This window comes from Castor canadensis, chromosome 6 (genome assembly GCF_047511655.1).
Source record: "Castor canadensis chromosome 6, mCasCan1.hap1v2, whole genome shotgun sequence".
NCBI classification, from domain to species: Eukaryota; Metazoa; Chordata; class Mammalia; order Rodentia; family Castoridae; genus Castor; species Castor canadensis.
Window position 1 is genome coordinate 118,293,277 of NC_133391.1, and position 13,437 is coordinate 118,306,713.

Here is a 13,437-nt window from a genome sequence, read left to right on the forward strand (position 1 = left end):
GGCAGGTGGGCGGGGCTGACACGAGGGCGGGGCGATCCGGAGAAGGAGGCGTAACCAGAGGACGCGGCAGGGGCCTTGCTCCAGTGACCCAGAGCTGTCAACTGAAATGACCCTTTCTCTGTGGTACTCTGGCAGGATGTAAGAAAGGCAGGAAAGAAAACAACAAAAAGCCTGGAACTCATCTCGGCTGCACTGACGCTAAACGTTTTTTGGTAAGAAAGCGAAAGAAAAAAATCGGAAGTGACGTCGTGGCCAAAACAAGCCGGGGCTCGCGGGCCTGTGCGGAATCTGTGGCCGCTCATGGAAAGGCCTGATTTGCTCCCTGCTGTCGAAGGTGGTCGCAAGGCTGTGCTGGCCTTCCCGCCCCTGTCCCCAGGATTCTCGCGCTGCGGGTGACCGAGTGTCCGTCTGGGACCTCTCGGGCATAGCAGTTCGGTGGCGACGGAGCGGACTTCCCATCCTACAGGTGTCCCGGGAACACCGAGACACCTGTGGCCCGCGAGGCACACTTCATTTCACAGCGTCCTCCTTCCTTGTAGGACAGGCTCGGGGTTGTTGGTGTCCACTAGGTGCTAGCACAGGTCGTACCCCTGGGCTCCGACAGATCGGGGCGAGCCTGGCTGCCCTTGGCCCTGGCGTCCCCTCTGCAGAGTCGTGCCCAGGTAAGCGTTCTGTTCCGCCCTCCTGTCCCTCAAAGACTTTCCATTCCATCTCTAAGCTGAGTTACAACGTGGGAGCTGCGTAGAACTGGGAAGAACATTTAGAGATGCTTTTTCCAACACCTTCACATGTAGGTGACTTTCAGGGAAATTACATGAATTACGTATCCGGGGTTGCACAGTTAATTCGTAGAGATTGGGAATGGAAAGCCAGAGCTAATTAGCAAATGTTAGAAAACAATGTTAAAAAATATGTATCAGAAAACATTTATGGAGCACCTGGTAGGACCAAGTACTGTTTTGTGTGTGATGATTGTACGAGCAGTCCCTGTCTTGGTTTTCAAATTAGTGAACGTTTATAAAGGATATTTTCAAGATAATGGCAGAAGCTGGATAGCGGGGTGCTGAGATAAGTTAGGGGAGTTGCACCTAGTCCACCGTTGGGAAGAAGAGTGGAGAAAGTGGGTCTTCCAGTAGGAAACACCACTCCCATTGCACTCTCTTTGAAGGACTTGTAGACTTACTCCATTGCACATCCATCTCTGTTTGAGTCACTAAACTAATTTTTTGTTCTGGTTTCCTTCTTTCCTTCTGCTGAACTGTTAACTTTGTTACCTGGTACTTTTTTTTTTTTTGACAATGTACCATTTCTTCAACTCTCCTGTGGAAGTTTTGGATTTGTTTATTGCTGCTTCTTATTTTATGGTCCAGTTGATGATGGAGTCTGTAGAGCTGGATGGTTTTCTCATAATTCATGAGCTTCCTTTTCTTCCTCTCTGAGGTGGACATGATCACCTACCCTGCTTACTCAGAGAACTGTTAAAAGGATCAGTCTTTGAAAGTTTCACCTGCCAGTGTCGAGAGTTCTTGTCTTCACTGGCCAAAGAATTGGCTCGTGAGGCAGCAAATTGACTCGTGAGACAACCAGGTCAACACACAAAGTAGAATTTCTTAGAGAAAAAGGAAAAGCTGCCCCTAGACAGGGACAGGGAGCCCCGAAAATCTGTAACTCTCAGTTGTTTACATAGGGTTTGTTTGTTTTTTTTTTTTGGTCCATTTTGTTGGGGAGGGGAGTCAGGAGTCAGGGGTGGAGTGGTCTTTTAACATATCTCTGTAAAAACACGCTGTTTGGGGGAGGGGAGTCAGGAGTCAGGGGTGGAGTGGTCTCTTAACATATCTCTGTAAAAACACGCTGTTTGGGGGAGGGGAGTCAGGAGTCAGGGGTGGAGTGGTCTCTTAACATATCTCTGCAGAACATATACACAGTCCTGTGAAAGCCTCCTGTTTATCGGCTTTGTGGCATTTTGAGGCATCCCCAGGGGGCCATGACTTGTAAAGGTGCATGTTCCTTTGCAGGATGTAGGGTTCATAGTGCTCTCATGGGAGATGGGGCACTGGCTCATTTTGTCTTTTGATCCCCCAAACCCAACAAAAGTGTTTTTAAACTTGTAAACAGTGATTGTCTGTAAATGTATGACTTTCCCACACTTTCTGCATCATGATCCTAATACATCTCTATCTGTCTCTGTCTCTCTCTCTCTCTCTCTCTCTCTGCCACACAGAAATTCACTGGGGTTTGAACTCAGGACCTCACAAGTGCTAGGCAGGCACTCTACCTCTTGAGCCATTCTGCCAACCATTTTTCTCTCTTAATTTCAGTTAATTCCTATTTTAAAACACCCTACACCTTCTCAAAATTTCTAGGAGGCAAAACCCTAACATGAAAAAAATTAACTGGATGCTCGTTTCCTTCAAGTGATTATATGCCTTTCATGGTGTCTAGTGATTGTTAGGTTTTGGCACTCCCTCTAGTGATTATATATCTGGGACAGTTACATATCTTGGGAAGCCAATCCATAATCTCTATACTTTATTTTCATAAAAATCTATATTAAATTGCTAATGCATAACCTGAACAACTGACAAATACATTTTCAGTTCATCAAAACCAAAGCTTTATAAAGAATTTCACTGTTTAAGAAGAATAGGCATTATAGAATATAATGCTAATAAACTTGGCTATAACAGGAGCATATCTTTTCTTCAACCAAAGCAAGAGCCATTTAGATAAACACTGCATTCTTTTGTCTGTGATGATGGGAATCTAACTCAGGACCTCCCACATGCTAAGCAGGTGCTTTTAGATACATATCCAGCCCCAGGCTAGAGTGCCCCCTGGTGTAGGTATGTATATGAACCTAGATTAAAAGGTTAAATTTTTAACATGAAAGCTTATTTTCATTGGTATTCTGATCTTTTTTCATTTGGCAATATTCAGATATGGGAAAGAAGAAAGGCAGTAACTAAAATTTGTTGGAATATAGTGATATAGGCGAGAATGTTACTCTATTTCATTTGCTTCTTACCAAGGCCTTGTAAGGTTAATGACAGTATCCCTACTTTATAAATGAGATTGAGAATTAGGGAGTCTGTATCTTACACAGGTCACACAGCTAATAAATGACAAAGCTTGGATTCATAGCCAGGCCTCTATACCTGTGGACATTGTATGCTTTCTATGATGTGCAGGTGTTTCTAAGAGTACTGTTTGGATATCTGATTGAAAACAATTATTTTATGTACTTCTACCTAAGATGAAATAATATTTTTAATTTTCTGTTTTTTTATTTTCAGATTTTTTAATATTCAAGTTCCAAGAATACACTGGATACCTATCTTATAAGAGGAAATTATGAAGAAATGTTTTAATTATTGAAACCATAGTGGAGATCATGGCTACATCAGCAAATGTGGACCTTGGAGCCCAACTTATAGTGGAAGAGTGTCGCAGCAGTTACAGCCTCACTGGCATGCCAGACATTAAAGTAGAACATTCACTGGACCTGACTTCCGAGGAAGGACCAGCTCAGGGCGTTGCAATGGGAATGAAATTCATATTGCCTAACCGATTTGATATGAACGTGTGTTCTCGATTCGTGAAGTCCTTGAATGAAGAAGATAGTAAAAATATTCAAGATCAGGTTAACTCTGACTTGGAGGTGGCATCTGTCCTATTTAAAGGTTGAAAGTTATGGTATAAATATCTGCATTTGCTTTTGTTTATTTGGGTTTGGTTTTTTATTTGGTTGGTTAGGTTTTCTTTTTGTTTTGTTTTGTTTTTTGGCAATATAAGCACTACCACTTGAACCACTTCACCAGCCCTTGTTTGTTTGTTTGGTTGGTTTTTTCCTCCTTGAGATTTGAAATTTGGAAAGATCTTGGGATCTTTTAAGAGGATTTTTCTAGACTCTCACAGAAACCAAAATTAAGTTATTTCATGCTATATAATATCTATTTTAAAGGAAGATACATATTGATTTTTTAAAATTTCTTGCCTAGTCTTTACTTACAAATACACTAATGAAATTTTAGAATCATATGAGAAAAAATTTCTTACTCCTCTTCAAAATGAATTAGTTTAATATTCCCAGTTCCATGAATATCTAATTCACATTGCTTCCAATGACTTACTTCAATAGAGTCTGTCAAAATGCTTTAGATTTACTTTTATAATGCTCTATTGAATAATAAAATTAATCCTAGCTGTGTGTAGCTGTGTGTAATCCTAGCTCTTGAGAGGCTGACACAGGAGAATTGAGAGTCTGAAGCCAGCCAGGGCAAGACCCTGTCTCTAAAAAAATAAATAAGTAGATAAAACTTTTTTTAAAAAGCTAATCTTTTACAATAAAATTGCTCAAGATTAATACTTTTCTTTCTGGGAGTTTCAGTGTGGTAGTATAGACTTTTATGACAAACTGAGTATCACTTAATAGTTGTGCATTCAAGCTATAAGAACTCATACATTTCATGTTATTGTCAACATTGACAGAGAACTTTATTGAAATGCTTTGCCACTAAAATATTGTTTTAATGTGTTTAAATTTATTTTACTTAGCTGAATGCAATATCCATACATCTCCTTCTCCTGGAATTCAAGTAAGGCATGTCTACACTCCCTCTACAACAAAGCATTTCTCACCCATAAAGCAGTCAACTACTTTAACCAACAAACACAGAGGAAATGAGGTATCTACCACACCTCTCTTAGCAAATTGTAAGTATTTGCTACTAATATAGTAAAATATTACTAGCATATTTTTCTCAGGAGTTTGGCTTTGAAACATTATTGTCTTTAAATGTATAGTTTCTTTTTGAGGGCTCAAGTGGTGCCTAATAGTTTTAGTAATTTAAACTTTTTTCACATATTATTACATATTTAAATATTTTATATTTCTCTGTTGAAAACAAATACAGGTTGAAATATGAATTATTAGAAACATTTATAGTTTATAAAAACAGTGAGTTATTGTGAACTTTGATGAAAATTAAGAAACTGTCACTGGTGGAGTGACTCAAGCAGTGAGAGCACCTACTAGCAAGTGTGAGGCCCTGAGTTCAAACCCTAGTGCCTCCAAAAGAAAAAAAATGCTTTGAGAGCTCAGCTAGAATTTGCTTCTAGTTGAAATCATAATAAAATAAATATAAGCTCTTTAAAAAAGAAGTTGTCAGTGTTATTGTGTTCTTAAAGTGCAAAGTTTTGCTTATAAACACTTACAATCACTGATCAGCAAATGATTTTGTACTAAAATCTGAGTGGTTTCTACTACAATGTTTCATTTGCATATAATAATATGAATATGAAACCATGTTTTTAAAATTTGGAGTCACAATTTTTTTTATGTTAGCACAGAGGGGATCCCCAGCAATAGAGCTGGAGCCCACTGCCGCTTACAAACTGGGGTAGTTTGTAACTGAGGTTAGTGGGAGAAGGTCACCGTGTCTTTTGGAAAAGGGACAATGAAATTTTGTTAAGCTACTTCCTGCTGAGGTGGGGTGTTGTTGTCTTTTAAGGGGAGGGAGTATTGACAGGGTCTTCTTGCTTTAGACCACTGTAGTGGGCCCGTTGGAGGAACAGGATCAAGTTGATCTGCTTTTGGGTAGTATCCTGTATGAAAGCCTGGAGCCTCTGGGAAACAAAGTGAAATAGTGTTTGAAAAAGACAAGGTCAAATATTTAACAAATGAGGAAAAAAATAAAGGGTCCCTGAACAGGGAGGACCCATGGCATCCACTTACCCAAGAAGGCCACTGTTCCGAGCTGTCGCTTGTTTGTTGTCAGAGATTCATAGCATATTCCCAAAGTCTCTGAAAGGCACCACAAATATGGATCCACAATTTTTTAAAATGTAGACTCATTGTAAAGGAAATAAAGTTTTTCTGTTTAAACTAGAAAATGTTCTATGCAGTATGGGTATATGAATAAAAGAAAAACAGCAATTTGATGTTAATAATTATATTTAAAACTATAATGTAAATGTATCTGTTTGTAAAAGCCGGTGAAATCTTTACTTTAGAAATAATAAATTCCTCTGGTTTCTGAATCATATGGTATAGCAGTTGAGCCAGGGAAGTCTTCATCTGGGGCTCTCACTCCACTTATTGGCCATTTCTGGTATACTTAAGTAAGTTTGTTTTTATAGCTGCTTTCCTTTATGTATTAAGGCTACCCAATCATATCACTAAAGTCAGTGATCAAGCAGTACTAACTTTTTAAAAGATAACTCTCAAAGAACAATGTCAGGAAAATAAAGAGCTTGTCTTAAAATATTCTAACCACAGAATTTTTCAGCTGAAAAGAAATAAATACCTAGCGATCATCTGGTTCACATCCCTCATGTTCTGAGCAAAAATATTTAATCAGTTAACCATGATTATATGACTAATTAGCTACAATTAGGCCTACACTCAAGAATTTACTCTGAAGACCAGTTTTCTATTCACGGTTTGATTCTGAATGCTAAGAAAAACCATGGAATCTTAAAATAAAAATATTACAGCTTCAAAAAAGATGGGTGTGGTGGCATGTGCCTGTACTCCCAGTTACTTGAGAGACTGAGGTAGGAGAATTTCTTGATCCCAGAAGTTCAAGACCACACTGGGCAATATATTGAGACTCCCTCTCCAAAATTTTAAAAAAATTTACAACTTTAATGTAATCAGTCAATAAGAAGACAAAAGGAAGGGGCTGGTGGAGTGGCTCGAGTGGTAGAGCATCTGCCGAGCAACATTGAGGCCCTGAGTTCAAACCCTAGAACCACAAAAAAAAGGATTACCAGAACACAAAAGGAGTACCTAAGTACCTAAACCATTTCTTTGTCATAAATTTCATTGAAAAGAATAATTTTTCATATCTCAAAATACCTTTTGTGTGTGTGTGTATGGGACCGGGGTTTGAAATCAGGACTTTGAGCTTGCAAAGTATGTACTGTACTGCTTGAGACATGCCTCCAAGTACATTTTGCTCTGGTTATTTTGGAGATGAGGTCTAGATAACTATTTGCCCGGCTCTGGCCTCAAACCATTATTCTCCGAATCTCAGCCTCCCAAATAAATAAGATTACAGACATGAGCCACCGGTGCCAGCTCAAATTACCTTAAGCAAAGTTATGTGTCAATTCTGAGATGCCAGAACTGGTACATGTAATGTTAGGATATACTTTGAGTTAGAGTTTTTGATGATAAAATGATAGTTTTTGTTTTGGAAAAGAAATTTGTTCCAAAAACATGAATCGGGCTGATGACTGTGTACAAGAAGTGTTGTATTATGATATTGTAGATGCAGGTACATAGAGAGCATTTCATTATGGTATTGTTTCAGCATTGTCTGTGCACCAGTTGGCAGCTCAGGGAGAGATGCTCTACCTGGCTACTCGTATCGAACAAGGTAACACCTACTTTTAAGTATTTTATTTAAATGAATTTGATAGGATTAATTAAATTTGTTAATTGTTTTGTCTTATTTAATACAGGCGAGTACAAAGATTAAAAACAAGTAGTTGCATAATCTCACTAAGCAGATAACCCACCCAGTGGTTGGTTAAAGAGAAAAAAAATTAAGTCATGTAAAGTATGAAAGCTGGCTTCCCTGACCACCCTAGCCTTAGAAAACATTTCCATTTATATTTTGAGTTATATGTGAGCATATATGTGTATTTTTTGTTATTTATGCAAGCAGGAAAATATACACACTGCATTGTGCCTTACCATTTTTTCACTTAATATTTAGAGAACTTTCCAAAGTAGTAAAATGTACATAAAGATCTATTTTATTTCTTTTTTTAAAAAAACAAACAAACAAACACATGGTCTTGCTATGTTTGCCCAGGCTGGCCTCAAACTCAAAATCCTCCTGTTTCAGCCTCCCAAGTACTAGAATTACAGGTATGCACTACCACACCCATCTATTTTATTCCTTTTCATAGTTCCATAATTGAGCATTATATTGTACATGTGTATACTATGTTTTTAAAATTTGTCTAATTAGTCTCTGTGGTAGTGCTAATTTTTTGCTATTATATGACAGTATTAGCATTCTTTTTAAATATATTCATTGAGTAAATCTGTACAAGTAGATTTGCTGGGTCAAAGCAAATGAAAATTTTATTTATTTGTTTATTTATTTATTTATTTATGGTGCTCAGGATTGAACCCAGGGCCTCACATATGCTAGGCAAGTGCTCTACTACTGAGTTACCCTCCCAGCCCGGAGTCTTTATTTTTACATGTGACCAGATGTTTGCCTTCACACTAGAGTTAGTTTCTATTTCCCCATATCCTCACTGACACAGAATATTATCAAACTTTAATTTTCATTAATCCTTGGATAAAAAATGGTATCTCACAGTTATTTCATTTATATTTTTAAAATTATAATCTCTTTGAATTGCATTTTTGCAGGAACTGCCTGCTATATATTGATTTATATGAACTCTATCTAAATTAAGAAAAGTAACCTTTCGTCATTTATGTTGCATGTGGTTTTCCCTCAGTTTGTCATGTTTCCTTTTACTTCTTTTACTATGTTTTCAAAGACTTAAATTGGTAAATTTTTTCTTTATGACGTCTGAGTTTAATATCCTGCTTAAAAAATATTTCCCACTCCAGGATTGTAAATAAACTCATCCATTCTTATTCTAGAATTTCTGTGGTTTCCTTTTTTACATTTCAATCTTTGACTCATGAAATATGTTTTAGTATAGTAAGGTAAAAATCGAGGAATATATTACCTTGAATTTCATTTTTCAAAAACTTAAGTAGTTATCCCAACCATTGATAACAGGAAGCGTAATCAAAGAGTTTTATTTTTCCTAATATGACATTTTTATTTAAAGAAAGACTGAGTCATTGTATTTCTGTTTGCTGATAAATATTTGGAAGTTTCATTTTCAGTCTTTTAAATAAATTTAGGGGAAAGGCTGTGGAGTTTATAGCTAGTAGACTAAGTCTCAGGAATAAAATGAAGTTCAAGTTGGAATTCCGTGGTGCTATGTTTCAGATTATTCAATCTTCATTCATATTATACTATGTTGACAAACCACATAAATAAGAGAAATTCACAGGCAGTAATGTTAGATGTAGAGCAGAAGTTAGCTTTCATGAGGCATCATCTATCATTTTTGTTTTGATCCTCCTCACTATACATTTAGGTAAGCAAGGTATTAATCTGTGTTTAGAAGAAATTAAGTGACTAGTTTAAAATAAGTGACCAAACTGCTAGAAAGTAACAGAGCAGGATTCAAACTCTGGTCTCCTCACACTGAGACCAATGTTGACTGCCTTGTATCTAGCATTATGCTATGTTGGTAGTTTACACTTTAAAAAAATGTGCTATACAAACTCAGCTCTGTACATCGAGGCATATCATAATACATCCAGACTGCAAATTTCAGCAACATAACAGAACTTCAGCAAACAAAGCAGCACAATATGAACTTTATTGAGTCATCTAATCAACTTTTTGGAATGCCAGTGGTTTCATAGTGATAATAATATGTGGTTATTAAATTAGATCACAAAAATTGCTTTTCTTTTAAATAGAAAATGTTATCAATCACACGGATGAAGAAGGATTTACTCCTCTGATGTGGGCTGCAGCACACGGGCAAATAGCTGTGGTAGAGTTTCTACTTCAGAATGTAAGGAAAATGCCTCAGAAAATGTATATGTATAGTTACTTAAGTTCAGTTAAGTGTTTAGCAAAGTGTTTGTATCTCCAGCCAGCTAGATTTAATGATGGAGGATACAAAAAAATTTAATGCTTTTCTTATTCCCATGGAAGTTGGATCTAGGTGGGAAGGCAATCCTGATCATACATGGAACCATGAGAGATAATTTAATGTCTAGTCCCTCTCAGTGCAACAGGAACACAAGTACCATCAGCCCTGGAGGAGAAGGGTTCCCAGAGGAGCTGTGACTTGACTCCAGAGTGAAAGGAGAGTTAGGACTGAGATAGACAGAGGGAGGAAAGAAGGAAGGCATCCAGACAATTTTGGTAATGAGAGCCCATGAATAAAAGTTTTCATTATTTTCTTACTAAGCCCAGAACATTACCTCACTTCAGTGCTGAAATGTAATTATTATTGGCAGAAATAACCACATTCTTGTTTAAATTAATTGAAAGTTTTTTATCTCCACTTTCTATGCCAGGGTGCTGATCCCCAACTTTTAGGAAAAGGTCGAGAAAGTGCACTGTCATTGGCATGTAGTAAAGGTTACACAGATATTGTCAAGATGCTGCTTGATTGTGGAGTTGATGTAAATGAATATGATTGGGTGAGTCTATGATACTGAATTTACAATTACTGTAACAAATTCTAGAATTCATTTGCTTTAGGGGGGTGGATATCAACTTTATTAAGCACTTGGAAGAACTGTTTGTTTATTGTTTGTTTTTTAACTAAATACCTGGAAGAACAGGCTGTCATTAACTCAACTATTATACCAGATTTAAGTATTCCTTAGAACATATTAAAATTACCTTAAACTACTTTTACAAGCCCAGTTCTTAGTAAGACTCCCCACAGCAGCATTTAATTGATACTGTTTTTGACAATACTGGGGATTGAACAAGGGGTCTCACCTTCACTGGCAAACACCTTACTTTAACTGACTCTTGCTCACCCTGAGAACTTAAATCACCTTTTCCTTCTGCAGAATGGAGGCACACCTTTGCTTTATGCTGTACATGGGAATCATGTGAAATGTGTGAAGATGCTCTTAGGTAAGCAGATGAAAGTGAAAATTATCTAGGAAATGCCATGTAAGGACTTTATTTTAGTTCTCCAATCTGGCTCTCCTGGTACTAGTCAGGAGGATCACTGTCTATTGTTAAATCTGTTCATCCTGCTGCTGTTCACTCCTGGAGCATCTGTTATCACAGAGTACCCCTGAGAGGTACGGCTCCAACACACACATCAGCATTGGAGCTTTTGCCTTGATGCTTTCACAGGGGTCACATTTGAATCCACTCTTGTTTCCTCCATTCACAGGGTCTTTATGCGTAGGTTTTGTCTTTATTGGTTTTGAGTTTTAGTTGTTTTAGAGGATGCTTCTTTGAAGTGTCTTCCTTCCAGCCCACCCAAGTGAAATCTGTGAGACCATCCTGAAAATACCCTCCAAACTGGCTGAAAACCTATCTAGCTATTTACAGATGAAAATGCACATTTTCATTTTATTTATTTAGATTTTTCTATTTCTGTGTAGAAAACGGAGCTGACCCAACAATTGAAACTGACTCTGGGTATAATTCTATGGATTTAGCTGTAGCCCTGGGCTATAGAAGCGGTAAGTATTTTAGAACTCTCAGGTTTCATTTTAGTAAAACTTTATAAGTGGTTAAGTCGGTGATCTAAACAATTTTCATCACTTGTAGCCATAAAACTCTGCATGTTATCCTAACTACTGACATATGCTTTTAAATGCAGACAAGGTAAACGAATTCCTACAAAGTTGAGGAATGGATTTGTTTACTGTGCTTTTCATCAACACAAATAATTAATTGCTAGAAGAAAAGTGCATACCTCCTTACAAGATTTATTGAATATTTCCATGGCAAACTATTTACAGAAAAACCTTAGAACAACCTTGTGCTCTCTGGATTCTTCTTCCATTTAAAAAATATAAAAACTAAAAAAAAAAAAAATAAAAACCTATACACAGAAAGTCCAGTAACTTGCACAATTAATTAGATGAAGATGAAGTTTTAAGTTTTTTCAAGTATTGTGTTGCATTATTGCCATCAGGCTATGAGTTTTTCCTACTTAGAAATAACTTCAATTTAGGAAAACATTAGGGATCAGGTGAACTTGATAGTTTTTAAAATTTTTTAATCTGATGACCTGTCTGTTGTAGTTCAACAGGTTATTGAATCACATTTGCTGAAGCTGCTTCAGAATATCAAGGAGTGACCCCATCCTCAGAAACTGTTGTCAGCCCTTCCTCTCACTTTTTGATCCTTATAAATGATAGTTTTGTTTACTTATAAATTTTTACCTCAGTTGCAATATTTTCTGACTTTTAATATGTTTTTATGCCTCTGGGTAATTCACTGGTTTATAAAAAAATTAATGCTTTTTTTATAAATGTGTTTTAAATTTATATTTAAAATTATAAATTAATGTTTTGGGCATGTAAATTTTTATCATACAGATAGTTATTTGTCTTTGTATCAAGTGCTGTAATTTGACACTTTGAATATTGTTCCACACTTTTCATCTTTACTCTTGTATTAACTCAGTGACTTTACATGGGGTTTGCTATAAATCCATAGGGGGAAAAATGTTATTGTTGAATCAAAAAGTGCACAGTGTGATTGTTTACAAAATGATATTATAAATAAAGTACTTTTGTCAGTTTATATTCTAGTTTGTAATTATATAAGGTTGTTAGAAATTTCTTTAGCATTTTTAGTTTCAGCTTTCTGTCCTGAAAGTCCATCAACAAAGATTTATTAAGTGTCATTTCCAGATGTATATTTAGAATATTTCTCTCTTGTAAATTAGCTTTTTAGAGGAAAAATCCTCCATGAAAGGGAAGTCAATTCTTCAGTCCAGGTGAGGTATTCTTATGTCTACGAAAGGAGCACTAGAAACTCATGGGAGAAGTTGACTTGACCATTGTGTGCAAAACTCAATGGAGTTAAGTCACTTCCTCTGGAAAGTAGACATTGTATCAGCTATGGTACTTTGGGTGTAAGCCACATAAACTTGATCTGGCTAACTTAAGCCAGACCAAGAGAAATTAATGGAAAACTGAAGAAGTAGGCCATCCCAGGGAGTGAAGGTAGATTAAGGATCCTAGGCAGGGAGCCATGACTAGGCATTTTAGATGCTGCTTCTACAGTGGTGAGCTTTAAACCTCTTGTTTACCATTCTGCTCAGGATTGAAATTCCCAGGAGGAAGCAATTTGTTGATTATGGGATATGAATGTACCACTACACAGAGTTAGAGGGAGAAGGAGATGGCTGATTAATAATCCACCATTGCCTCCAGACTACCTGGAATGCAGGAGGCAGAAGTAACCTAGGAGAAAACCCAGAGGGAGAAAAAAACCAATTGCATGTTCTCTCTGTGCAATCTGGGTAGCATGTAAAGCAGTATTAATGTTTTGCCCATTGTCAGTAAGGCATACTACTTTATTAGGAGTAGGGTTTTTTCTTTTTCTTTTCTTTTTGTGGGGTAAGGGAATATTAGGGCTTGAACTCAGGGACTCACGCATGCTAGGCTTGCTAGGCAGGCACTCTGTCACTTGAGCCACTCCACCAGCCCTAGGCATACACGCTAATCAGATTTGCTAGCACCACTGATAGATTTACCTAAAACCATTCACCCTTCTGTTTGGTTCCTTTTCTTATTAACAGTATGTGTCTGCAGACTGTTAGTTCCTGTTCATAGTACACAGTAACAAAATACAATGATCGGTAGAACACATCACTCTGAAG

General features: G+C 37.1%; 1 protein-coding gene across 4 annotated transcripts; it reads left to right on the forward strand.

Moving 5' to 3' along the window:
• Positions 1-31: 31 nt before the first annotated feature.
• On the forward strand, positions 32-12,353 carry Ankra2 (ankyrin repeat family A member 2). 4 transcript variants are annotated; one of them, XM_020163474.2, is made up of 9 exons: positions 32-662; positions 3,294-3,680; positions 4,555-4,713; positions 7,317-7,382; positions 9,536-9,633; positions 10,145-10,270; positions 10,652-10,718; positions 11,201-11,281; positions 11,849-12,353. In XM_020163474.2, exons 2-9 carry the CDS (start codon positions 3,392-3,394, stop codon positions 11,902-11,904), a joined length of 942 nt encoding a protein of 313 aa, XP_020019063.1. In that variant the 5' UTR covers positions 32-662; positions 3,294-3,391; the 3' UTR covers positions 11,905-12,353. The 4 variants fall into 4 exon arrangements, with proteins under 4 accessions (XP_020019063.1, XP_073933407.1, XP_020019064.1 ...); XM_074077306.1 differs by having other exon boundaries at positions 11,857-12,353; XM_020163475.2 differs by having other exon boundaries at positions 32-212.
• Positions 12,354-13,437: the final 1,084 nt, after the last annotated feature.